Source organism: Citrus sinensis, chromosome 4 (genome assembly GCF_022201045.2).
Source record: "Citrus sinensis cultivar Valencia sweet orange chromosome 4, DVS_A1.0, whole genome shotgun sequence".
In the NCBI taxonomy this organism is placed as follows: domain Eukaryota; kingdom Viridiplantae; phylum Streptophyta; class Magnoliopsida; order Sapindales; family Rutaceae; genus Citrus; species Citrus sinensis.
This window is the reverse complement of record NC_068559.1, coordinates 21,194,100-21,215,388: the sequence shown is the minus strand read 5'-3', so window position 1 is coordinate 21,215,388 and position 21,289 is coordinate 21,194,100. Positions and strand designations below refer to the sequence as shown.

Below are 21,289 nucleotides of genomic sequence, written 5' to 3'. Positions count from 1 at the left end.
GTAAGTCAATGCTGTTGGAAGAAGTGATGAAGAAATGAAGAAAGAGTTGTGGTATCTGCCGATGCCACGATCACTCAATAAGAAGAAACAACAAGCAATATGCTACAATTGTATGCTTTCAGCTACCGCACCAGTAATTGATATTTACATTACAATTATCAAAAGTCTAACTCAAAGATGAAAAAGATTTAGGCATTCACAACAAATCATTTTAGGAGACAAGAATGCGACCAATTAGCTCAATTACCTTATAAATAAACTGTCTTAGTACATTTATAAAATCGCACGTTAGTCAATGACCTAATTAAATGAATAATTAAAATGTTTTTAATTAATCACTGCAATCACAAAAAAAAAGGAGAAATGCATGTCTCTTAGAATTTAAAAAAAAAATGACATAAAACAAATTGAAATTACTACTTTCGATCATAAAGTTGCATAATTTGAGAGAAATGCATACCTTTTAGAATTTTGAAAAAAATATGCCATAAAAAGAAATCAAATTACTATTTTCAATCATTAAAATTGTAATTCTTTGTCCAAATTGCTTTGAAGAATGCATTTTAAATTTACTTTACCAAATCACATGTGAATTTTGAAAACATTCCATCATTCCAAAATTATTTTTGTTGCGCCACGCGCGGCACGTAAGAAATGTGAATGCTTAAAGTGTTCACTAAAGGTCCAATCCAAACGGCGGAAATTCGTTTATAAAGCGCGCCTAAAATTGATAAGTGGGAAATTTTGGCGCGAATTTCAAACGGAAATAATAATGAAAAATTAAAATAAAATTTGATATTTTCAAACGCCCTAATAACTTTATTCTTCTCTTATTTAACTCCATGCCCGCTGTTGCTTCTCTCTCTCCCATTTCTTCTCGTGCGCACAACTTGTTCGACAAAATTCCTTACTGAGAAAAACAAAAACAAAAAAGAAAAAAAGAGAAGTCGAAATCAAGTTTCAGAATGTACGTGGTCAAGAGAGACGGGAGGCAAGAAGCGGTTCATTTTGACAAAATAACGGCGAGGCTGAAGAAGTTGAGTTACGGCCTCAGCACTGAGCACTGTGACCCCGTGCTTGTGTCTCAGAAAGTCTGTGCCGGAGTCTACAAAGGCGTCACCACTAGCCAGCTCGATGAATTGGCCGCTGAAACGGCAGCCGCTATGACCACTAACCACCCAGATTATGCATCTGTGAGTGTTTTTTTGTATCTGGGTTTTGTTCTGTGAGGTTCATTTTGATTTTTCAAGATCTGGGTCTTTATTTATCTTTCTGGTTTTAAATGGATTTGATTGCCGGGTTTTGTTAGTATTTGTCTATTTTATGTTGTATTAAATTCTTTAATACAGTTGGCTGCGAGAATTGCTGTTTCAAATCTTCACAAGAACACTAAGAAATCATTTTCGGAAACGTAGGTTCTTTTTGCTTCCTTTTTTAATCAAATCAGCCTTTTGTTGAAGTAACATGAACTTTTAGTGAGGCAGCAGTTGATTCGAGTTAGTTTGATGGGTAATTTGCAGGATCAAGGACATGTATAACCATTACAATGAAAGGTCTGGGCTGAAGGCCCCTTTGATTGCTGATGATATTTATGAGATAATCATGAAGGTATTAGCAAATTCAATTTTTGTTGCATAAATGTTATATTTTGATGTGATGTATGTGTCTTGTGAATGTAGAGCACTTGCGATCTGTTCCACAAATATCCTAAGATTAAAAAATATATAAGTCTTAAAATCTATCTTCATCAGGTGCCTTTGCTTCTTAGGAGTGAATTAGCAATGTTGTATTCTTTTTTCATTATATATTTTTTATGTTGATTGTTATGAATTTTATTTGGTTCTCTTGTCAAATCATACGCTGACTTCCATTCTTCTGCTTTGTTTATTCCCTTTTTAAAAATGTTACATGTACAATTTTGGTATTGTATAAGGAAGGCAGGGTAATGGTTTTATTTTTGAATGTTTTGTTTCAGAATGCTGCTTGTCTTGACAGTGAGATCATCTATGATCGGGATTTTGACTATGATTACTTTGGCTTCAAAACCCTTGAGAGGTCCTACCTCTTAAAGGTCCAAGGGAAGGTTGTAGAAAGACCTCAGCATATGTTGATGAGGGTTTCTATTGGAATTCACAAGGATGATATTGATTCTGCTATTAAAACATACCATATGATGTCCCAAAGATGGTTCACCCATGCATCTCCTACACTTTTTAATGCTGGAACTCCAAGGCCCCAGGCATGTTTAGTTACGATAAATGTCATTTAGACATTTTCTTATTTTATGCTGACACCATTGATGATTTATTATGGCAGTTGAGCAGCTGCTTCTTGGTGTGTATGAAAGATGATAGTATTGAAGGAATCTATGAAACTTTGAAGGAGTGTGCTGTTATCAGCAAATCAGCTGGAGGTATTGGTGTCTCAGTTCACAACATTCGTGCAACTGGAAGTTATATTCGTGGAACAAACGGGACATCCAATGGCATTGTCCCAATGCTGCGGGTGTTTAATGATACTGCCCGTTATGTGGATCAGGGAGGTGGCAAGAGAAAGGGTATTTTTCATGTTGTTTCTTACTTTTATAGTGCTACATATATAATGCTTATCAGTACTATATTTTAAAATATCACTTGTAATGTTTGTATTGTAGGTGCCTTTGCTGTTTACTTGGAGCCATGGCATGCTGATATATTTGAGTTCCTTAATCTTAAGAAAAACCATGGAAAGGTATGGTGAGATGGATACTTGAATATGGTTGTCACGAGTAATATTGTGATGGATTTTTAAGTTGGTAGATGTTCAATAGATATGAGTGCTTTCAGCTTTGTTATAATTTTTAGGATGCTTTTTAAATTTTGTCCAGCTACTATATTTGTCAACAAAAGCAATGCATCATCTTCTGTTGTAGGAAGAACACCGGGCAAGGGATCTTTTCTATGCTCTTTGGGTGCCTGATCTATTTATGGAAAGAGTCCAGACTAATGGGCAATGGTCATTATTTTGTCCTAATGAAGCTTCCGGACTGGCAGATTGCTGGGGTGCAGAATTTGAGAAATTGTACACACATTATGAGAGAGAGGTAATTTCAGTTTTTCCTTCTTGGCTTTACTGCATAGATTGTTTGGATGTGAACTCCTTTCTTTTCCCTTCTTTTTTCTATAAATATTTAATTGTCAACTTCTCTATTATTATGCCTTCAGGGCAAGGCAAAGAAGGTTGTCCAGGCTCAAAATCTGTGGTTTGAAATTTTGACATCCCAGATAGAAACAGGAACTCCGTATATGCTTTTTAAGGTGTGTGAAGGAAAATATTTCACTTTCTATTCTATTCCTATACATTTTCTTTTTAGTTTTTCTGATATGCCCCACTTAGAATTTAGTTCTCTTTTCTTGTTTTGAGCAGGACACTTGCAATAGAAAAAGCAATCAGCAGAATCTGGGAACAATTAAATCTTCAAATTTGTGTACTGAGATTATTGAGTATACCAGTCCAACAGAAACTGCTGTGTGCAATCTGGCATCTATTTCTCTACCACGATTTGTTAGAGAGAAGGTGAATGATGTACATAATTAATGAAGTTCCTATTTCTGTGGTTTTGTTGTTCATTTTAGTTATTCATTTCATTGTTTTATTGCAGGATGTTCCAGTGGAGTCGCATCCGTCCAGGATTGTTGGGAGCAGAGGTTCTAAAAATAGATTTTTTGACTTTGAAAAATTAGCTGAGGTTTGTGTCAGTAAATTGGTTGTGAATTGTTTGGCATAGCCCTATTTTGACATGCCCATCCTTATAACTGATAATGTTATTTCGTCCTTAAACTTGATTGATTGATTTTGCTTGCTTGTTCTTGTTGGACAGGTTACTGCAATTGTTACTGAAAACCTTAACAAAATAATTGATGTTAATTACTACCCTGTTGAAACTGCCAGAAGGTCAAATTTGCGACATAGACCCATCGGTATTGGAGTTCAGGGTCTAGCAGATACCTTCATCTTACTTGGAATGGCATTTGAATCACCAGAGGTATTGATAATCCCCAACTATCCCGCTGCAGCTTGAATTATAACTTGGAACTGTTTGGGTCTAATAATCCGTGAGATGTTAATTTCAGGCTCAACAACTGAACAAAGACATATTTGAAACCATTTACTACCATGCTCTGAAAACTTCTTCGGAGATAGCTGCAAAAGAAGGTCCCTATGAAACATATCATAATAGCCCTGTGAGCAAGGTATACAGCCTTATAAGAGTTTTTGTATTTTGAAGCATGTGCACCATGATTGCTTTTCTCTGATTGTGAATATCTCCATGTTAGTTTGTTCATTGTGTTTCTGTGAACTGTTGTCAGCCTCTATTTTTTTATGTTTTTTGCTCAGAATCAAAATAATTATATTAGATGTAGGAAATGCACTTAGAGAGGGGCAAGAAGTCCATAAGGACAAGTAAAAGATCCCCAAGCCCAAGAACTGTCAATCCTATAAGATAAAAATTCTAACTAATGAACTTACACCACAGTTGCTTCCCAATTAATCAAAACAAAGAAGAAAGACAAATCTTTAAATTGTGGAGAGATAGAAGCCCAGAATTTAACTCTGTCCCAAAGAAACATGTAATCCTCCATCACTTTGTTTTAGAAAATTCTTAAGTTTCTTTCAACCATAGGACCCAAAATGTAGCCATAACTGTGAAATCCTATAAGACAGAAGCCTTAACTCTACCTTTAAGTCTCAAATATTTTTTCCAAGAGAACAGAAAAGCTTGTTGCAGGTGCTGCCCAACTCAATTTAAAAGTACTAACCAACTTGGACCATAAGAAGAAAGCAGCTGAGCAGGGAAGATATAAGTGGTCAATACTTTCTGAAGCATTTTTACACAAGACACCGATCCGGAGATAAAGCTTTACTTGATCTTTCTCTTTTGAATCACATCATTGGAATTAATCTTCGATTGAGCAACAGCCCACACCATCTTCTTCACCTTTGAGGGAACTTTAGCTTTTCAAATCAGATTAGAGGGGACAAAAATAGGGTTAGAGCCATCTATAAGACTGAGAAGGTATGATTTGGTAGAAAAGTTAACCTGATTTTTCTAAAGTTCAAGCTCTCTTATCTTCTTTTATCCTATCAATATGAACTCCTCTAAAATCCTAAGCAAGTCAGAACAGTGTTGAAGATCTTTATCATTCAAAGTTTTAAAGAATCTAAAGTCACAACTCCACTGTATTGATGAAAACCTCACCATATTAGCTATAGAACAATTATGTCCTAAAGAAAGACTATATGACTGAGGAAAAGACTCACTAAGCATCCTCTCTTCCACTCAAACATCCTCCCAGAATCTAATATTCTGCCCACTACCAATAACTAACTTAATATTTGACAAAAAACCAGCTCTACTGTTCGATATCTAAATCCAAGGACATCTACTGGATCCTCTATTGACATCAGCAGTATCCTACTCATTTTCATGAATGTCATACTTTCTAGTTACCAGATGCCAAAAAGAGTTAACTTCGAAAGAAAATCTCTGTAGCCACTTACCAAGCAAGGCTCTATTTCTTTTAACCAAATTGCCCAACTCTAAACCTCCCTTACAGATAGGCTGAGACACCATACGCCACTTCACCAAATGATCCCTTTTTCCCTCCCCAACTCCTTCCTGCAAAAATCCCTCATAAACTTCTCTATTCTTTTAGCAACTGAAATAGGAATGTGAAAAAGAGACAAAGTAAGTTGGTAGGCTAGAGAGAACTGATTGAATCAATGTTAACCTCCCACGTTTAGGGAGACAAGCTTTTTTCCACCTATCCAATCTCTTATCAACTTTTTTCTAAAACCGGAGCCCAAGGTTCTCCAGCCTTGGGATTCCCTCCTGGAGGTAATTCTAAGTATTTCAAAGTCCATTCACCACTCTCACACCCCATTGAGGAAACTAAGTCAAGCAGCTTGTTCTCAGAGATATTGGCACCAGAAATACAGCTCTTTTTTAAATTTACTCATCTCGGAAACTGCACGGAAATGGTCAACCACTTTAAAAAGGTTGGTAAACTTTTCCTCATCACTTGAGTGAAAGAAGATGGTATCATCAGCAAATTGAAGGTTGAGAAACCATTACTTCATCCTTTCCAATCACAAATCCTTCAATTAATCTGACATCCTGAAGCCTACCTGTATTCATTATTCACATTGATATTCTTAGGCCAATTGCCAGTTTTTATGAAGGGTTTGAGATATTTTCTTGTTTATTTCATGACATTGGAATAGGTCAGTAATTATGTTCAGGTTACCCAATCAAACTGATTAAACTGCCAGATTTCACCTGCCATGGAGTGAGAGATTAGAAAAAAACTTTTGCCTATGACATTAATCCTGGTTCTCTATGCATGTTCAGTGTTATTAGTTAAATTTTAAAATATAAAATTATTGTGCAGGGAATTATCCAACCTGACATGTGGAATGTAATTCCATCAGATCGATGGGACTGGGGAGTACTTAGAGATATGATATCAAAGAATGGAGTGAGAAATTCACTTCTTGTAGCACCAATGCCAACTGCCTCGACCAGCCAGATTCTTGGAAACAATGAGTGCTTTGAGCCATATACTTCTAACATCTACAGTCGCAGAGTTCTAAGGTTTGCCCTAACAGCTCATTTGAAGTTTTTTAAAAGATTGATTATTGTATGTTTTTAATTTTTTAAAAGACTAATTATCATATGTTTTTTTCTCACGGTCTCTTTGCCTTTAGTGGTGAATTTGTTGTAGTGAACAAGCATCTTCTTCACGACTTAACTGAGATGGGTATTTGGTCTCCTACTATTAAGAACAAGATAATATACGATGATGGTTCTGTTCAGAAGATTCCAGAAATCCCTGAGGAATTAAAAATGATATACAAGTATGAACTTGTCATTTTGCTGTCTTTGCCACCTTTAATTTTTCCCATATGATGCCCCTGGCTAAGAAGTCAATTTTTTTTTTCCCATCGTTTGTTCAGGACTGTTTGGGAAATCAAGCAGATGATGCTGGTTGATATGGCTGTTGATAGAGGGTGCTATATAGACCAGAGTCAGAGCCTTAATATTCACATGGATCAACCAAACTTTAAAAAAGTGACTTCATTGCATTTCCGTACATGGTCAAGGGTATTAACTGCTGTATAACTTATTTTCAATACCAATAAAAGGCTCAAATTTTTTATCATCTCGAGTGTTATTGAAAAAAAAAATTCAAATAATTTTTATTAATTATTTATTTTGAAAACATTTCTTCTCTATAGTACAACATAGTAGTAGAAAGAGTAACGCGCTGCATATTCTCCAGATGTTTCCTACTAATTATTATAGTTGCTAATATAGTAGTAGCATAATATTTGCTTATTAGCTTTGTTTACATTCACTGTTTCTACAGGGATTGAAAACAGGAATGTACTATCTACGGTCACGTGCTGCTGCTGATGCCATCAAGTTTACTGTAGATACTTCTGTTTTTAAGGTAACAATTTTTGTTGTTTACCATCATTTTAACAATCAGTTTCTCTGTATACTCAATAATAATAAAATTTCAACTCTTGGTGATACAGGAAAAGCCTGAAAAGCCTGAGTTGGTGGTAGATGATGAAACCAAGATGGCACAGGTGGTTTGCTCTCTAACAAACCGTGAAGAGTGCATGGCTTGTGGCAGTTAGGAGGAACAAATTTTGGTTTATATTTCTTAAAAACATGTACCCAGGCATAGGTTAGAGACCCTTAATTGAAAGGGCATGTTTTGATGATATGGGTATCTGAAATATGATCAAGTAACTGTAATGTGAAGTAACTTAAAGTGCTCTGTATAGCTTATATGTTAATATTTATTGTTGAATATATAGTTCCTAGTTTGTACTGGGTTGCTGTATTAAGAGTTTGAATGTTGTGGAACCTGAATGATAACAATTTATTGATTTAGTTTCCTATTTTGTATTGCACTCATGATTGCAGTGATGTATTTTTCGGTCTGATTTTGTCCTAGGAATGGTATGAGAAGTTTGAAATATGGTGCTTTGCTTTGAGATATTGTATGCCTTCTTGTGAATTCATGCATAATTATTCATGCCTTACCATGCGGGATCTCTTCAGCAGCAACAGCACCGCCATTTGCAGCGGTTACTATTAACCTCAACAACTTCATTATTGCCAGCAACAATAGGAACACCAGCTTCAACATCTTCAGCAATCGCGACATCTTCATGCTCTACCACAACATCACTATCTTCAGGATTTTAGGTAAGGCTATATCATCAAAATTCTAAACCGCTTTGAACTTAGTTTGAAGGGTGAAGGAAATTTGAATAGAGTGTAAAACAGTGCATACAAATGGCTGTGTAAGAATTTCAAATGCACTCCAGACGCTCCACTCTCACTGTGGCTTCTCCTCTAAACCATTCATTCATTTCTTCCGTTTAAGGAGGCCATTACCAGCCATCCGTCACTGTTACTGCATGCAATTACCAAAATGCGTTTTGAGCACTCATGAATTAAGCATTTTTGTCCAAAAGATGCGAGTGATGGATGCAATGAGAAGAACAAGCCATGGGTAAAGGGTACGTAGATGCACCTAAGATAGAGATACACGAGTCTTGTAACTAAGTTAATTTCTTGGTTACTAATTATAATGAAGCACTTGATTTAGATTCTTGGTTTTATTTGGAATTGATGTACTTTTAAGTTACGATTGTTGTGGAAAAAAATTATAACTACGAAATAAAAATTAATAATTTATAATAAATATAAATTTTAAATAATGATTTTGACAAAATTATTAAAGATATAATAGATTTTTTATGATACAAGTGAAATACTATTTTAATATTATTTTTCAAGTTACAGCAGTTAGTGTTTACTAAACACTTTAATACTGTAGTTTTTAAATTATAGCTGCCCAACCTCAATCTCAAATGCACCCTTTATTAGGTCTATTATTTTCTTGGAACTTTTTGTAGATCAAGAATTTAATTTCTCATATATGAAGTGAATACGTACCTTTTATACTGAAAATTTCGGAGGATGATGAATATCCACTTTGCCGTCACGATTTTTTTTTTTTAACGTTGAATATATATGTTCTATTTGATTGATTATAGTCAGCAATTCTTTCAAATGTATTGCACATTTAATTGTCAATAATTCCCATTCTGTGTTAAGGGTTACTCCTTTTGTTGCAGCTCCATGCATGCTTTTTTACAAGGCATTAATTCATATAATAAATCAATAAAGATTCAATATATATATCCATTGTTTGAACGCTTAGACTATATCTCTGCTCACTAACTTCACAAAATACATTTCATGCTCTAGGAATTGGATACGGCATTTAAATTCATTATTTATTTATTTTAAAGAAAACCCTTATCATATAGTTCTTCAGAAGTTTGGATCAATCTCAATATAGCCCTGGATTCCGCCAAATCAGAATCCCAAGTCAAAGAAGAGTTATAATTCTCATATCACACCATCAAATAATTCAATCTCAACTTGTTGATAATGTAAATCATAATACACAAACACTACCTTTTGAAATTAATCCGTTTCCTGCAAAATGCATTCAACTTCAGTATCCAGCGACGATCCATCGAAAATCAACTCTTGATTCTTTTTGTTGCCTCATGCCAACGAACATCATTGTTCTTCTCTCGTCGACAAAAAATAAACTTTTTGGCATTCATTTAGGCCATGGACATTCTATTCTCTCTATTTGTCACAGTCACTCATTTGATATCACGGTTGCATGGCGACATATTGTCATCAATTAATAGCTCATATCATCAAATTGGTCCATGCATGGATGAAATCACAACAAAAAATTAACCTCTATATTCATCTAACATCCAGCTATAACAAAGGCAATGGCATTTCCGTTCCCCTTTCATCAATCAAACCTTTGTTATCATTTGATGCTAAATTGCTATCATCAGATTCCTCTAGGCTTTCGCATATCATGCGCCAATGCTCTTCTCTGGACGCATTTTGGCAAATTTCAACGTTGCTAATGCTCTCTTTTTCTTCATTTCCCAGAACAATAACTTCACCAAAATGAACACGTCGGCCACTGTTAGACTCCTCGCCGCGGAATTCCTCGGTGGGGGACGTAGGCTTGGCTCTCGGGCTGGCTGCATTTTGCAATGGTGTTACCGGCGATGCAGTATTACTGCGCGTTACCTGACCTTTTAGGCTTCGCTTCTCATCATATGATGGGGAACAACATTTGTAAACGTAAGCCAAGAACCAAAAGATCCAAGGAACACCAACAAGAATCAACCCTGCGACTGCATAATAATTCGAGGAATATTTTTCCGGCAGGAACATGTATAATCCTAAAAGAATTCCACCAGAGACAACACTAAGAAATAAAAAACCTGAGATTATGTATATTCTTGCATCTCCTTTTCTTTCCTCCATCTTCCTTTTTGAAAAAGAAAAAGAACCCCAAAAAATGAAAATTGATTGAATGATCTATCAACTTGATATCTCTTCGATAAATTTAATTTCTTGGTTAGATGAGGAGGAGGTGGTGGCGGCGGATGGGAGACTTGGAGGAGCCCATCAAAGAGAAAGAGTTTCAAAACAGATCAAGTATATAAAGGCGATGATAGCGGGGGGTTTGTTTTTCAAATAAGCTATTTTACTGGTTTTATTAATTTGTTCAATTTGGGGCACGATTCAATCTAATTATTAGGCTAGTAAAAGTGTGAAGAAACCAACGAGATTTAAGAATTGGAAAGCGGAGAAAGCATTTTGGGTTTCAAGAAATTACACGAATCACAGAAGGACCTTGTTCATTTTGGGTTTCAAGAAATTAGATGAGTCACAGCATCCAACGGGGGGTTTCTTTTTCTAATTTAACTAATTTTGTTGTAGCATAAGATAGAATTTGCTATATATAGAAAAAAAAAACATGTAACAAGAAAGAAAATAAAAAAATTGTTATCAAAAGAAAGTGGTGCCTTGGTCCTTAACCGAAGGCATGGCTCCCTGAATATTTTGCCATAGGAACTGATTTCTAACATTTTGGGAAATTAATTAAAGTTAGGATTTTGATTTAGATCTCACATTAAAGATCCAGAAGATCCACAGCTAACAACGATTCAATGTTTTGATCATCTACGCAAGCATGCATTTGATATTTTTAGCGTTAGAAACCTCTTTGCAAAACTGAAATGGAGAAAATTGGAAAAGGAGAATTATTGAAAACAAAACAACTCTTCATTCTTCCTCTAGGCGTTGGGTTTCAAGGGCAATACAGTAAATATAATCATCTCTACAACCAACAAAAACCCTGCCACCAATCATCACAGGTGAAGAGAATATGTCACCTTGCAGCTCCCGCTTTGCGAATTCCTGCACCATGGGATCTTTCGATTGATTTTCCTTCCTGGTGACATCCAAATTGACACGAAGAATGTGTATGCTGCCAGAACTGGTACATACGCAAACCAACCTGGAAATGGAGAGACTGATGCGTTACAGTACTAGGTCATATTTCGTTGCATGTCCTACAGGTAGTTTGTTTTACCTGTCAATCGAAAGGGAGGATTCCGATTTCAATTGCAAATGCTCATCAATATATGCAGAAGCAGTAATTGGATCTCCAACACCGTACTCCCAAAGAAGATTCCCGCTTTCCTGAATTATACACAGCTCATGAACATCAAGCGTTATGTAAAGAGGATTGGTTTTCGGTAGCTTCTTGATGAGAGTATCTTAAATGACGATTTCACAAAACATAGGTAGAATTATTGTCTGGCAATCTCAACACCGTTTATGCTTTTCGAATTAAATGTAGATCATGTCTGCACATATCTACAAGTATCATCTTGTCCAAGAAAACAAAAAAGCACGCACCAAAAACTCTTGATTTCAAAACCATAAAACTAAATTAGATTGCTATCTGAATTGTTACCTGTTCAAAAGAATAAATACTTCCATTCCTGGAACATACGAGTGCCTGTAACATTAAGAGGAAACGCGCAAAATTTTAGATCAAGCCAATTCTAACTTTCCTCATTTTCTGAATTAGGTCAGGAATGAAGCTTGACATTTATATTGGATAAAATATAAGCCTGAATGCAAAAATGATCAAACTGACTGGAAGAACAAAAAGGCTGTGATTAACCATTTCATCAGTGTCATAACCATGATCAAGACATGAAAGCTATCATGAAATTTAAGCCAGTAAGCAGGAATTCTGTTTCTATGACTCCAAACTCATGTCTCGCCATCTTCTCCAATGCTTCCGTAGAAGCCATTCGTATTCATGAAATCACTGAATATCAAGGCTTTCATAATGAATGTGTCTCATAAATGTGTCATCAGCTCTAATCATAGAAACAATTTTGTTCCTCTTTTTGTTTTCAACATTACACCCCACCTCTCCCAACCCCAAACTAAAAATATCACCTTGGACTTGAACCCATGACCTCTTGCTTCCACTACGAGTTATAAGCCATGTAGACTATCCTTTGGAGATAATATTGTTACTTCCTTTAAGTCATAATTCCATTTCATATGTTTACATGTGAGATAATTGCTTGACGGTATGATAGTATTTTTCATTCAAGAGTTACTGCTTTATTAACAAAAGTTGAAGTAACAGATGAGATTTTCAATTTAATAAAAAAGATATAACTAACAATTTTGTAACATCGAACCTGAAGATGATGCTTTACCTGAGAAGGAAGAGCAAAACTTGTACAGGGCCCAGCAAATATCGGACCACCAGTTCTACACTGAAAAAGTATTATGAAATTGCATAATGTAACCATTGATGAAGCAAAGACATACAACATAACTCTGCCAAATGAAGTAATAAGTAGAATGGTATGAATTTGAAAATTAAACAATGATAGTCCATACCCTCCAAATGATGGATCCACTTGAATCTAATGCAACAACATGCCCATCCACCAAGCAACAAATAACTGCCACAAAAACAGGCACACAAATATCAAGGATTTATATTTTATTTTTCTATAAATAGTATAATTCATTAAATCTTCCACAGATCACAAGAATCAGCTATTAACGAGATATAGTCGAAAGCACATACCGTATCTACTTGCAGAAGTGATGCAAAGCGAAGCAAATACTGGTACTTCTAGCTCATGCAACCACAGAGTATGGAATGGCAATGCCTACAATTCAACCAACAGTAACAAATATTTCTTTTTAGAAGGGAAAAACTACTGAGTTTTAACATGGTGACAACACTCTTTTGGACATATCAACCATGCAGAAAGGAAATATATGATGCTTAACTGCTAAATAATTGCACAATTTTACACTAGTCAATTGAGCTTAAATATATTTAACTAGGTTGCAGTATTTGATGGGAATCACCTCTAACAGCAGCTTGCATAAAATTTATGCATTGGGTGCATGTATGACTCCTAACACATTATATTTGATTGGTTTCATAGAATATCCTGGTTACATGACCATGTTAATAGACAAATTCTGGTTCAAACTCTCAGAAGTATTACATTTAATTTGACTATAAAGAAAGAATCCAGGCAACAAGGATGGTGATAGTAAATATATATACAACTTCTCTGTACCACCTCTATGAGGCAGGCACAGTTAACGTATCTAATTTACGGCTAAGATCCATTCATAGATAGGCATGGATGTAGTTGAAATCCAGTTAGGTAGCTGCATACAAGACTGCAATTAGAGCAATGTGTCCTATTGATGTTGCTCATATAGCCCAAGTTATTCAATAAAATCTACCCTTCTAGAAGTTAATGGCTTGATAAATTGATTAACTTGCGGTCTCTTCTACCTTCACTGATATTGCTGTAAGCCGGCCACTGGTAGATGCAACATAAAGCACGTTATGAACCTACAGTAAGGTTGAATCACACATCACATAAATTATAAGCACGAAGAGTAGTCAACAATGTTCCATTAGCTGTACCATTATTTAACAACAATGAAGTAAATAAGCCAACAAGTACATTCAGAACATATACCAATAGACAGTAATAGAATAATGACATGATCTTATGGTGCTATAATCATTTGCTACAGGCAGACTTGGTTAAAACTAAAAGGTAACACACAAGGATAAGAATGTCACTCTTATTCTAGGCAAGATGTACAAATATGAACAAATATATCACAACAAAAGGCGATATATTGTACTACAAGAATAAAGATGAACAATAAAAATATTGATTGCAAGTGAATAAACTAAAATAAAATCCTGCAGAGATGAATTAGGTATTCCGTTCCCAATTGTTTTGTAAGCCAAAAGAATTGATTAGACAAATCAATAATTTACTGAAAATATTTACCTCATCAATTGCGGGACAACCAAATATACTTCCACCGCATGGAAGCTTATAAACACAGCGGTAGTTTCGAAAGTCAAGAGCGTATAAGTTGTGATCATGTGAGCCGCACCTGCATGTTCATTAGATTAAATCTTGAACTGACCACTATAGAGTTGTGAGATATTTTTCAAAACGGTTAATTTCAAATTACCCCCTCGTGAAATGACAATCTTTCAAAATAACCTCCAAACTATTGTAAACCTCAACTTACCCTCATTTTTGTTTAAAAGATAAGGGGAAACCAGGGGCATGTTGATGATAATTTTTTTTATCTTCTTAACAAAAATAGGGATAAGTTGATGTTTACAATAGTTTGAGAGTATTTTGAAGATTGTTATTTCACGAGGGGGCTAATCCAAAATTTAACCTTTTCAAAAGTCATGCCAAAGTCCTAAAATATAACACTTTAAGCAATCCTAATCTTGCAAGACTTTGACTAGCAGAATCTTAAATTTCCACAATTCCACAAATGATTAGTCAATAACCTTATATGAAACCCAAAAGAGGGCAAACCAACATGGTTATCTCTGATATTAGAGTGCATCGTTCATTATTCCTAGCCTAACATAAGAAAAAGGCAAGAGGAAGCACGCTAAAGAATTACCAGATCAACTGTCTTGGCGCATCAACAAGTGGCTGACACTTCACCTTCAAATGTGGCAAAAGCAATCAACAACAGAAGTGTCAGCAGACCAGCAAAAAAATGGTTGATTATTTGACATGAATGGACAAGAGCAAATTGAACTCAAGAAAACATGATGCAACTTCAACAAATGTTAATATCAATCATAATTCCAATTTAATTTTACTAAAACCCAAGAAATAAATGCTAGAGGAACCACAAAGACAGCAAAGTAATGCAAACTGGTAAGAAAAAATAATACTAATCCTAGATTGATGCACATTGAACTTCTACACAAGAAATGAAAGCAATATGATAAAGCTTTTGACTTATCATACCTCACCACATGTTTGGAAAGTCCAATAGATATCGCCAGTTAAAGAATCAAGAAAATATATTTTCCCTTTATAGCATCCAACGACCACCTAACCAAATACAAAAAATATACAAAAATCCTTTCTAATTCTCAAGGGTGGAAGGAAACAAAATGATTAAGCAGAGACAATTGAATGAAAACCTGAGAAAAGTCACTAAGAACTGCTGCTGAACATTCGATCCGTCCTTCTAATTTGATTTCCCACAGGACAGAGCTCCTAAGATATGTGACGGTACAACAGTCAAGTTAGAAGATGAAGAGTTCATCCTGAATTGGTTAGAGCATGATACACATTCAGAAAGAATTAGGATTCCTAGAGGCAAACATTAACAAACAGTATTGTAAAATATTAAACATCACTCCTTCGTTTATCATTTAAAAGAAAATGATAAGTAGCATTGATAGAGGACTTGCGAGCTCCAACAACTTTAGCCATTAGACATTCCAATGATGAGACACAAGCATAGCCTGATGCATAAAGTGCATATAAATTCCAACTACATCAGCCATTAAACATTCCAAAGATGTGACAAAATCATTATCTGATCCATGAAGTACATACACGTCATCCTTATAACCATAAAAGATAAATTCAGGCGATACTGTAAGTCACATGAAATCTGTAAGTAACGAAAATCTATCATTTGCAGCAGAAGATAATGAAAATTCAAACATTATTGTGGAGTCTGCATCGTATGCTAATAAAAAGATTAATTCTCGAATAGTCGCCATAACATAACATCCTTAATCCTTGCTAGAAATTTACAAAAGATAGAACTTGATTTTCAAAGTGCATATAGTATGGTCCCTACCTTTTTGCATCAGCACATATAAATTTATGAGAGTGAGATCCAACAAATAGATAAATATCCGAGTCTTTAAGAACAACGAGTGGTGATGCATCAACACAAGATTCCATGTGAACTTTCCACAATTCTTGAATAAAACCTCTTTTATTTCTAGGAGCCTCTACTGACCAGTTTACATGACATAGAGCATTCCCTCTGAACTTTTCTTCATGCATAACCTTGTTACAGCGGCTAAATGAACAGGACATGGGTACTGAAGATAAATTCCAAGGGAAACCATCCTTGTCATGATTAAGTTCTGGTTTAAAATATTTGTTTGAATTCACCTTCAAGCGTTTAGAGACAACAGCATGATTTTTGGTGGGAGAATAACCTGAATGAAACTGATGCTCCTTGTCCTCTTCTCGATTCAACTTCCAATTAGCATCAGCACTAACATCTAAATTGCACAATTCCCTTTTCTCCAGAAGAGCAATTTCAAGTTTGGATGGAGTTGGAAAGTTATAAATCAATCTCATATCGATTCCTAAGCTATGAGCAACATATGCTGCAGCAATAGAATTACCACCCATGATAAAGAAATTGTCATCGTGCAACACCTCTTCAACCATCAAAGCATCACCAAAAGCCTGTCAGAATCATTCTAAAACAGTCAGTTTCAGTTCTTTGATAAGGCAATGTTGTTGAGAAGGGTTTAATGATTAGTGGAAAGTAAAATGTTAAAGATGAAGTAAAATGAAAATGGTAAAACACAGATTATATGCTAGAAGATAAATCAAATTTGAACATTAAGACTCATTTACTACCTTACAATAATGATTGTCCAGGAAGTGTCAGACAAATCAAAAGAACAAGACTTTTTCGGAGCATTAATAACTACATCAATAACTATGTTAGAGAGTATCAATTATAGAGGGGAAACCTTTCTGATAACTTGCAAAAGATCACTAGCTTTAGTTTCATCAGCATCATGTTGAGCAGGTATGGTGAAAGAAGTTGAAGCTGATAACGATGCATAATCAACTTTTCCACTTGAAGTCATTGGCAATGAGTCCATAAAGACAAAGCGGCTGGGAATCATAGCCAAAGAAAGTTTATTGCTCACCCAACTCTTGATAGATGATACGAATGCTTCACTAGATGTTTTCTTCTCTTTTAATACTATAAATGCTTCAAGGATGACAAGTTCTCCCTGATGTTTATGAGAAACCACAGCAGTGTCAACCACATCTGGATGGCCTCTTAGTGTATGTTCAATCTCCTCTAAAGCCATACGCTGCCCACTAATCTTTATAGTACGATCCTTTCTACCCAAGAAAACCAAATCACCACTTTGAATTCGTCGTGCAAAATCCCCAGTTCTGAAATACATTTGGCTTCCACAGCTGACAGAACAGTTACAAATGGAGTTGTTATGCAACTTTACATATTCCGAAGGCATAACAATTGATTCAGAAAAGTATCCATTGGATAGACAGAGACCACCAACATATATTTCTCCCTCATCAGGTTTACCAGTATCACTTTCAACAAGCACTATATCACAATTAGAAATTGGTAAACCAATTGGTACACTTTCAAGAGTGTTCATCTCCAAAATACTTGGCAACCTCTTGCAATCAAAATACGTGCAGTCTCCAGATACCTTAATACAAAAATGGACATATAAGTCATTAAATGTAAAATCTAAAGGATAGCTGATACACGTGAAAAATCTTTCTCAAGCCAATTATTCATCTATTCAAGAATAGCATTCAAGGAAAGGCATATAATAGAAATACTGTTTCATCCTAAGATCAAAAGCACGACTTTGTGACACACAATATTGTTGCAACAACTTTTTCAAGTCATTATCTCAACCCTTCAAGTACTAGCATCAAGAGCAAGCATTTTCATTTTCTCAGCTCATATAAGAGAATAATATTCATTGTAATATCGAATGCACAATCATGTGATAAACAAGAAAGAACATAAAAAATTAGAGAATTGAGAATGATTCCAGAATATTAACTTCCTAACCATGCATTCCAGATTAGTGGCACGAGTGAATATCTTTAGAAGAGATAAAGTAGCACAATTTAATAACTTTTATCAAATAACAAATCAAAAATGAGATTTTCAACTGCTAACCTCTGTACTGCCATATAAATTAAGGATAGAGATCTTGGGGAATAACTTGGAAATAATACCCCACATGGATAAAGGTAGGACTTCACCACTCAGCACTAACAATTTTAACGAACTACGAACATGCACATTATGCTGACTTTGCAAAGCAGGAAGGACTGCCCGCATCAGTGATGGAACAGTAGTGAGCCTACTGATAGAGTAAGCCTACAATAAAAAGACAAAAGATGATACTCATTTATAATTGACTCAGAATATCAGTAAGAGAATGACTCAGATCCAGAAATAAAACAACAAAATGGACGAAGACAAAAATTGAATAAAATTAACTAAATCACAATCAAGTTATTTCAGGCAAATAACTCCTCTTCATACAACGGAATTCTTGTGACAATTGTAAAGAACTTGTACTTTAAGCTTTCTGAAACATTTCTTAACTGAGGTACTTCTACTGTCTAATTACAATCATTACATTTTAATCCAAAAAAAATGTTGGTAAACAAGAACTGCTATAAGCTACAAGTCTACAAAGATGATTTATGAAACATTATGCAAGAACAACCTTAAGCTTTTATGATAATGATGAATTGATCAGGTAATATCTAACAGAACCAGGATATGATTAAGATGTTGTTTAACCCTCTCTTTATTATTCAGAACATAATATTGATATTTACTATATGGCCATCAAGCAGTGAATGCTCTGTTGACCACCAAAACTGCTAGTGAGGGCAACTAAATTCTGTGTTTTGCTACAATCTTAATCGCATTACCACAGCTAATATAAAGCTGCCCACATATAACAAGCTTAACGGGAAGGACAGTCAGACAGTAGCCGTAAACCATAGCAGATAAATTGTACCTGCAAAAAATGGATGATAGAAATTAAATTCTTTTTCAGCTCAATGATTGGAGGTACAACCAGCGTACAAGCAGTAAGAATAGCACTAAGAAATTCTTGCAAGTGATCAATAAAACTAATTGATGTCTTGAACAATAAAAGCTCCTCTCCGTGCAGGGGATATAGGTCTTGCATCCATAAAAAGCGGTTTAAAAGACCTTAAAGAGAAAGTAAAGGAATCACATCATCGATATGTACTATCTTGCAGGGAAACAGGAAAATCAAAGCACTCAGAAACAAGAATTTTGGATAAGCCCCACGGAAGAGGCAATTTTCAAATAACTGCTTACCTTGCTCAGTGCCACATACACCTTTAGGCTTTCCCGTGGACCCTGACGTGTACATCAAATAACAGAATGATCTTTGTCTCTCATTTTCACAATGACAAACAATATTTGACCGACCAATAGTATCTTCCACCCTTTCTTCCATGGAAAAGCACAAGACCGGACAAATGCCACTTTCTATAAGCCAATGTGATTTATCAAGCAGGTAATAACCGATGCCACTTTCATTGAACGAAGATCCACGTGCAATAATAAGGCCAACATTTGAAGAAGAAATAACTGATAATATTCTATCTTTTGGCAACGTAGGATCAAGCGGCAAAAAAGCCTCCCCAATTCTCAAAATTGAAAGAACAGAAATTATGTATTCCACTGATGGCAGCATATATACTCCGATAATTTTTGGTCTATATGCATTGATAAACTCAGCAGCTGGTTGCACTTCATTTGATGCAAAAGACGCTGAAGAAGATAACATGTCAACAGGAAGGGGCATGTCACTATCCAATTTATTCCTTGCTATTAAGCCAAAATTGTTAATTTGAATCAAAATTATTAATGTAAAAGCACCTAGAATCACTTTTTATCTAAGAGCACTTATTAAGTACTTTGTACTGAAAATTGCAAAGCCCTATTCATAGCCTTAAATTTGAAAATTGAAACTTTCGCATTAAACTTCAAAATTCGAAAAAAATAAAAATAAAAAGTAAGTAAAACTAGTAACCTGAGGTCAGGGGTAGGATCAAGTGCGGGTCATCAGAATGATCGAGAATGGAGCGGAGGCGAGAGCTGAGGGAATCAACGGACGCCAACACCTCAGAGAAAGTGAAGCGACCGTCCCCTTCGTACACCGGAGGATTATAAGAGGAAGAAGGAGAGCCGTTGATCAATTTTCTATCAGACGGTGATGCTGCGGCATGTATAACGGCTATTTTGTCAGGGTTACAGTTTGCCGCTCTGAGAAATTCGTGAGAAATGCAGCAGTGTTGCTCCCGCTCCTGCTGGTTTTCTCTTCCACTTCCTTTGTTCATTTCTGCTTAGTTTTCAAATTTTCGATTTTGCTTACATATATAGCTAAACTTGGGTTTTACTTGGACTTTTGTTCGTCGATTTGGGCTATTTATGGGCCCAACATTTCTAAAAAACCCGGTATTTTATAAATAGAAGGCTTAAAACTCCGTGTGTTTGGTGAGAGATTAGTGTGTGATTTTTTGCATGGACCATTGGTGGGTTTTGGAGGTGGGTGGTAGAATTTGTTTTCAAGATCTGGGTCTGTGCAGGTTTGTGGTTCAAATCCAGTTACGGCCATGAAAAGGCTCCTTGCTGCTGCCTGCTGCCATTCCTATTTCTCGACCAATTGTGACTATCGCTTTCACTTGGATGCCGTTCCCATCCCACCATTAGCTTTCGTTATTCGGCCACTTCCTAACCTTCATAGCTGTCATTTGCTTTGGCAACAGCCTAGTTGCTGTTTTGCTCTGCCGCTTACTGTTTTTGCTGGGCTTATTTGTTTTGGAGGCGCTATTGCGGTTGTTTATTTCTTCTGTTTTATGTATATCTACTTTGTTTTTCGTTTTCTAAAATTGTGTTGTAATTTTTGTGTGCAATCGTATACTTCCACTTTTTTTTTTCCCGCAATTTGTAGGAAATTTTACCTAGTTGAAGTGGGTAGGACTAACCCCATAAATTTCCTTGTGTTTTTAGAGATTTTATTTGTAAAATCTTTCCTCTCCTTTATTATAAATTCTTAGTGTCTGAATATTTTAAGATTAATGTTTTATTTGTTTGAGGCTGCATTAA

At 35.5% G+C, this 21,289-nt stretch overlaps 3 protein-coding genes across 6 annotated transcripts; 1 reads left to right on the top strand and 2 right to left on the bottom strand.

Moving 5' to 3' along the window:
- Positions 1 to 697: 697 nt before the first annotated feature.
- LOC102612388 (ribonucleoside-diphosphate reductase large subunit) lies at positions 698 to 7,965 on the top strand. 2 transcript variants are annotated; one of them, XM_006484653.4, is made up of 17 exons: positions 702 to 1,193; positions 1,350 to 1,411; positions 1,521 to 1,608; positions 1,976 to 2,239; positions 2,317 to 2,557; positions 2,654 to 2,730; positions 2,912 to 3,082; positions 3,204 to 3,296; positions 3,406 to 3,555; positions 3,641 to 3,727; positions 3,860 to 4,024; positions 4,113 to 4,232; positions 6,432 to 6,634; positions 6,748 to 6,897; positions 6,997 to 7,144; positions 7,410 to 7,493; positions 7,582 to 7,965. In XM_006484653.4, the coding sequence occupies exons 1-17, from the start codon at positions 966 to 968 to the stop codon at positions 7,684 to 7,686; spliced, it is 2,436 nt and encodes an 811-aa protein (XP_006484716.1). In that variant the 5' UTR covers positions 702 to 965; the 3' UTR covers positions 7,687 to 7,965. The 2 variants fall into 2 exon arrangements, with proteins under 2 accessions (XP_006484717.1, XP_006484716.1); XM_006484654.4 differs by lacking the exons at positions 6,748 to 6,897; positions 6,997 to 7,144; positions 7,582 to 7,965 and having other exon boundaries at positions 698 to 1,193.
- A 1,531-nt stretch (positions 7,966 to 9,496) lies between these two features.
- Positions 9,497 to 11,207, bottom strand: LOC102612887 (uncharacterized). Its single transcript, XM_006484655.4, has one exon. The coding sequence runs from the start codon at positions 10,433 to 10,435 to the stop codon at positions 9,869 to 9,871; it is 567 nt and encodes a 188-aa protein (XP_006484718.1). The 5' UTR covers positions 10,436 to 11,207; the 3' UTR covers positions 9,497 to 9,868.
- A 10-nt stretch (positions 11,208 to 11,217) lies between these two features.
- LOC102613188 (putative acyl-activating enzyme 19) lies at positions 11,218 to 21,034 on the bottom strand. 3 transcript variants are annotated; one of them, XM_052439282.1, is made up of 17 exons: positions 20,214 to 21,024; positions 19,493 to 19,951; positions 19,164 to 19,360; positions 18,305 to 18,508; positions 17,097 to 17,819; positions 16,178 to 16,803; positions 15,507 to 15,582; positions 15,328 to 15,414; positions 14,972 to 15,015; positions 14,329 to 14,437; positions 13,815 to 13,874; positions 13,083 to 13,167; positions 12,890 to 12,954; positions 12,703 to 12,762; positions 11,937 to 11,981; positions 11,550 to 11,659; positions 11,218 to 11,474 (listed from the first exon to the last, which is right to left on the bottom strand). In XM_052439282.1, the coding sequence occupies exons 1-17, from the start codon at positions 20,518 to 20,520 to the stop codon at positions 11,240 to 11,242; spliced, it is 3,492 nt and encodes a 1,163-aa protein (XP_052295242.1). In that variant the 5' UTR covers positions 20,521 to 21,024; the 3' UTR covers positions 11,218 to 11,239. The 3 variants fall into 3 exon arrangements, 2 of the variants coding, with proteins under 2 accessions (XP_052295242.1, XP_052295243.1); XM_052439283.1 differs by having other exon boundaries at positions 19,493 to 20,004; positions 20,214 to 20,345; XR_008054016.1 differs by lacking the exons at positions 11,218 to 11,474; positions 13,083 to 13,167 and having other exon boundaries at positions 11,616 to 11,659; positions 20,214 to 21,034.
- Positions 21,035 to 21,289: the final 255 nt, after the last annotated feature.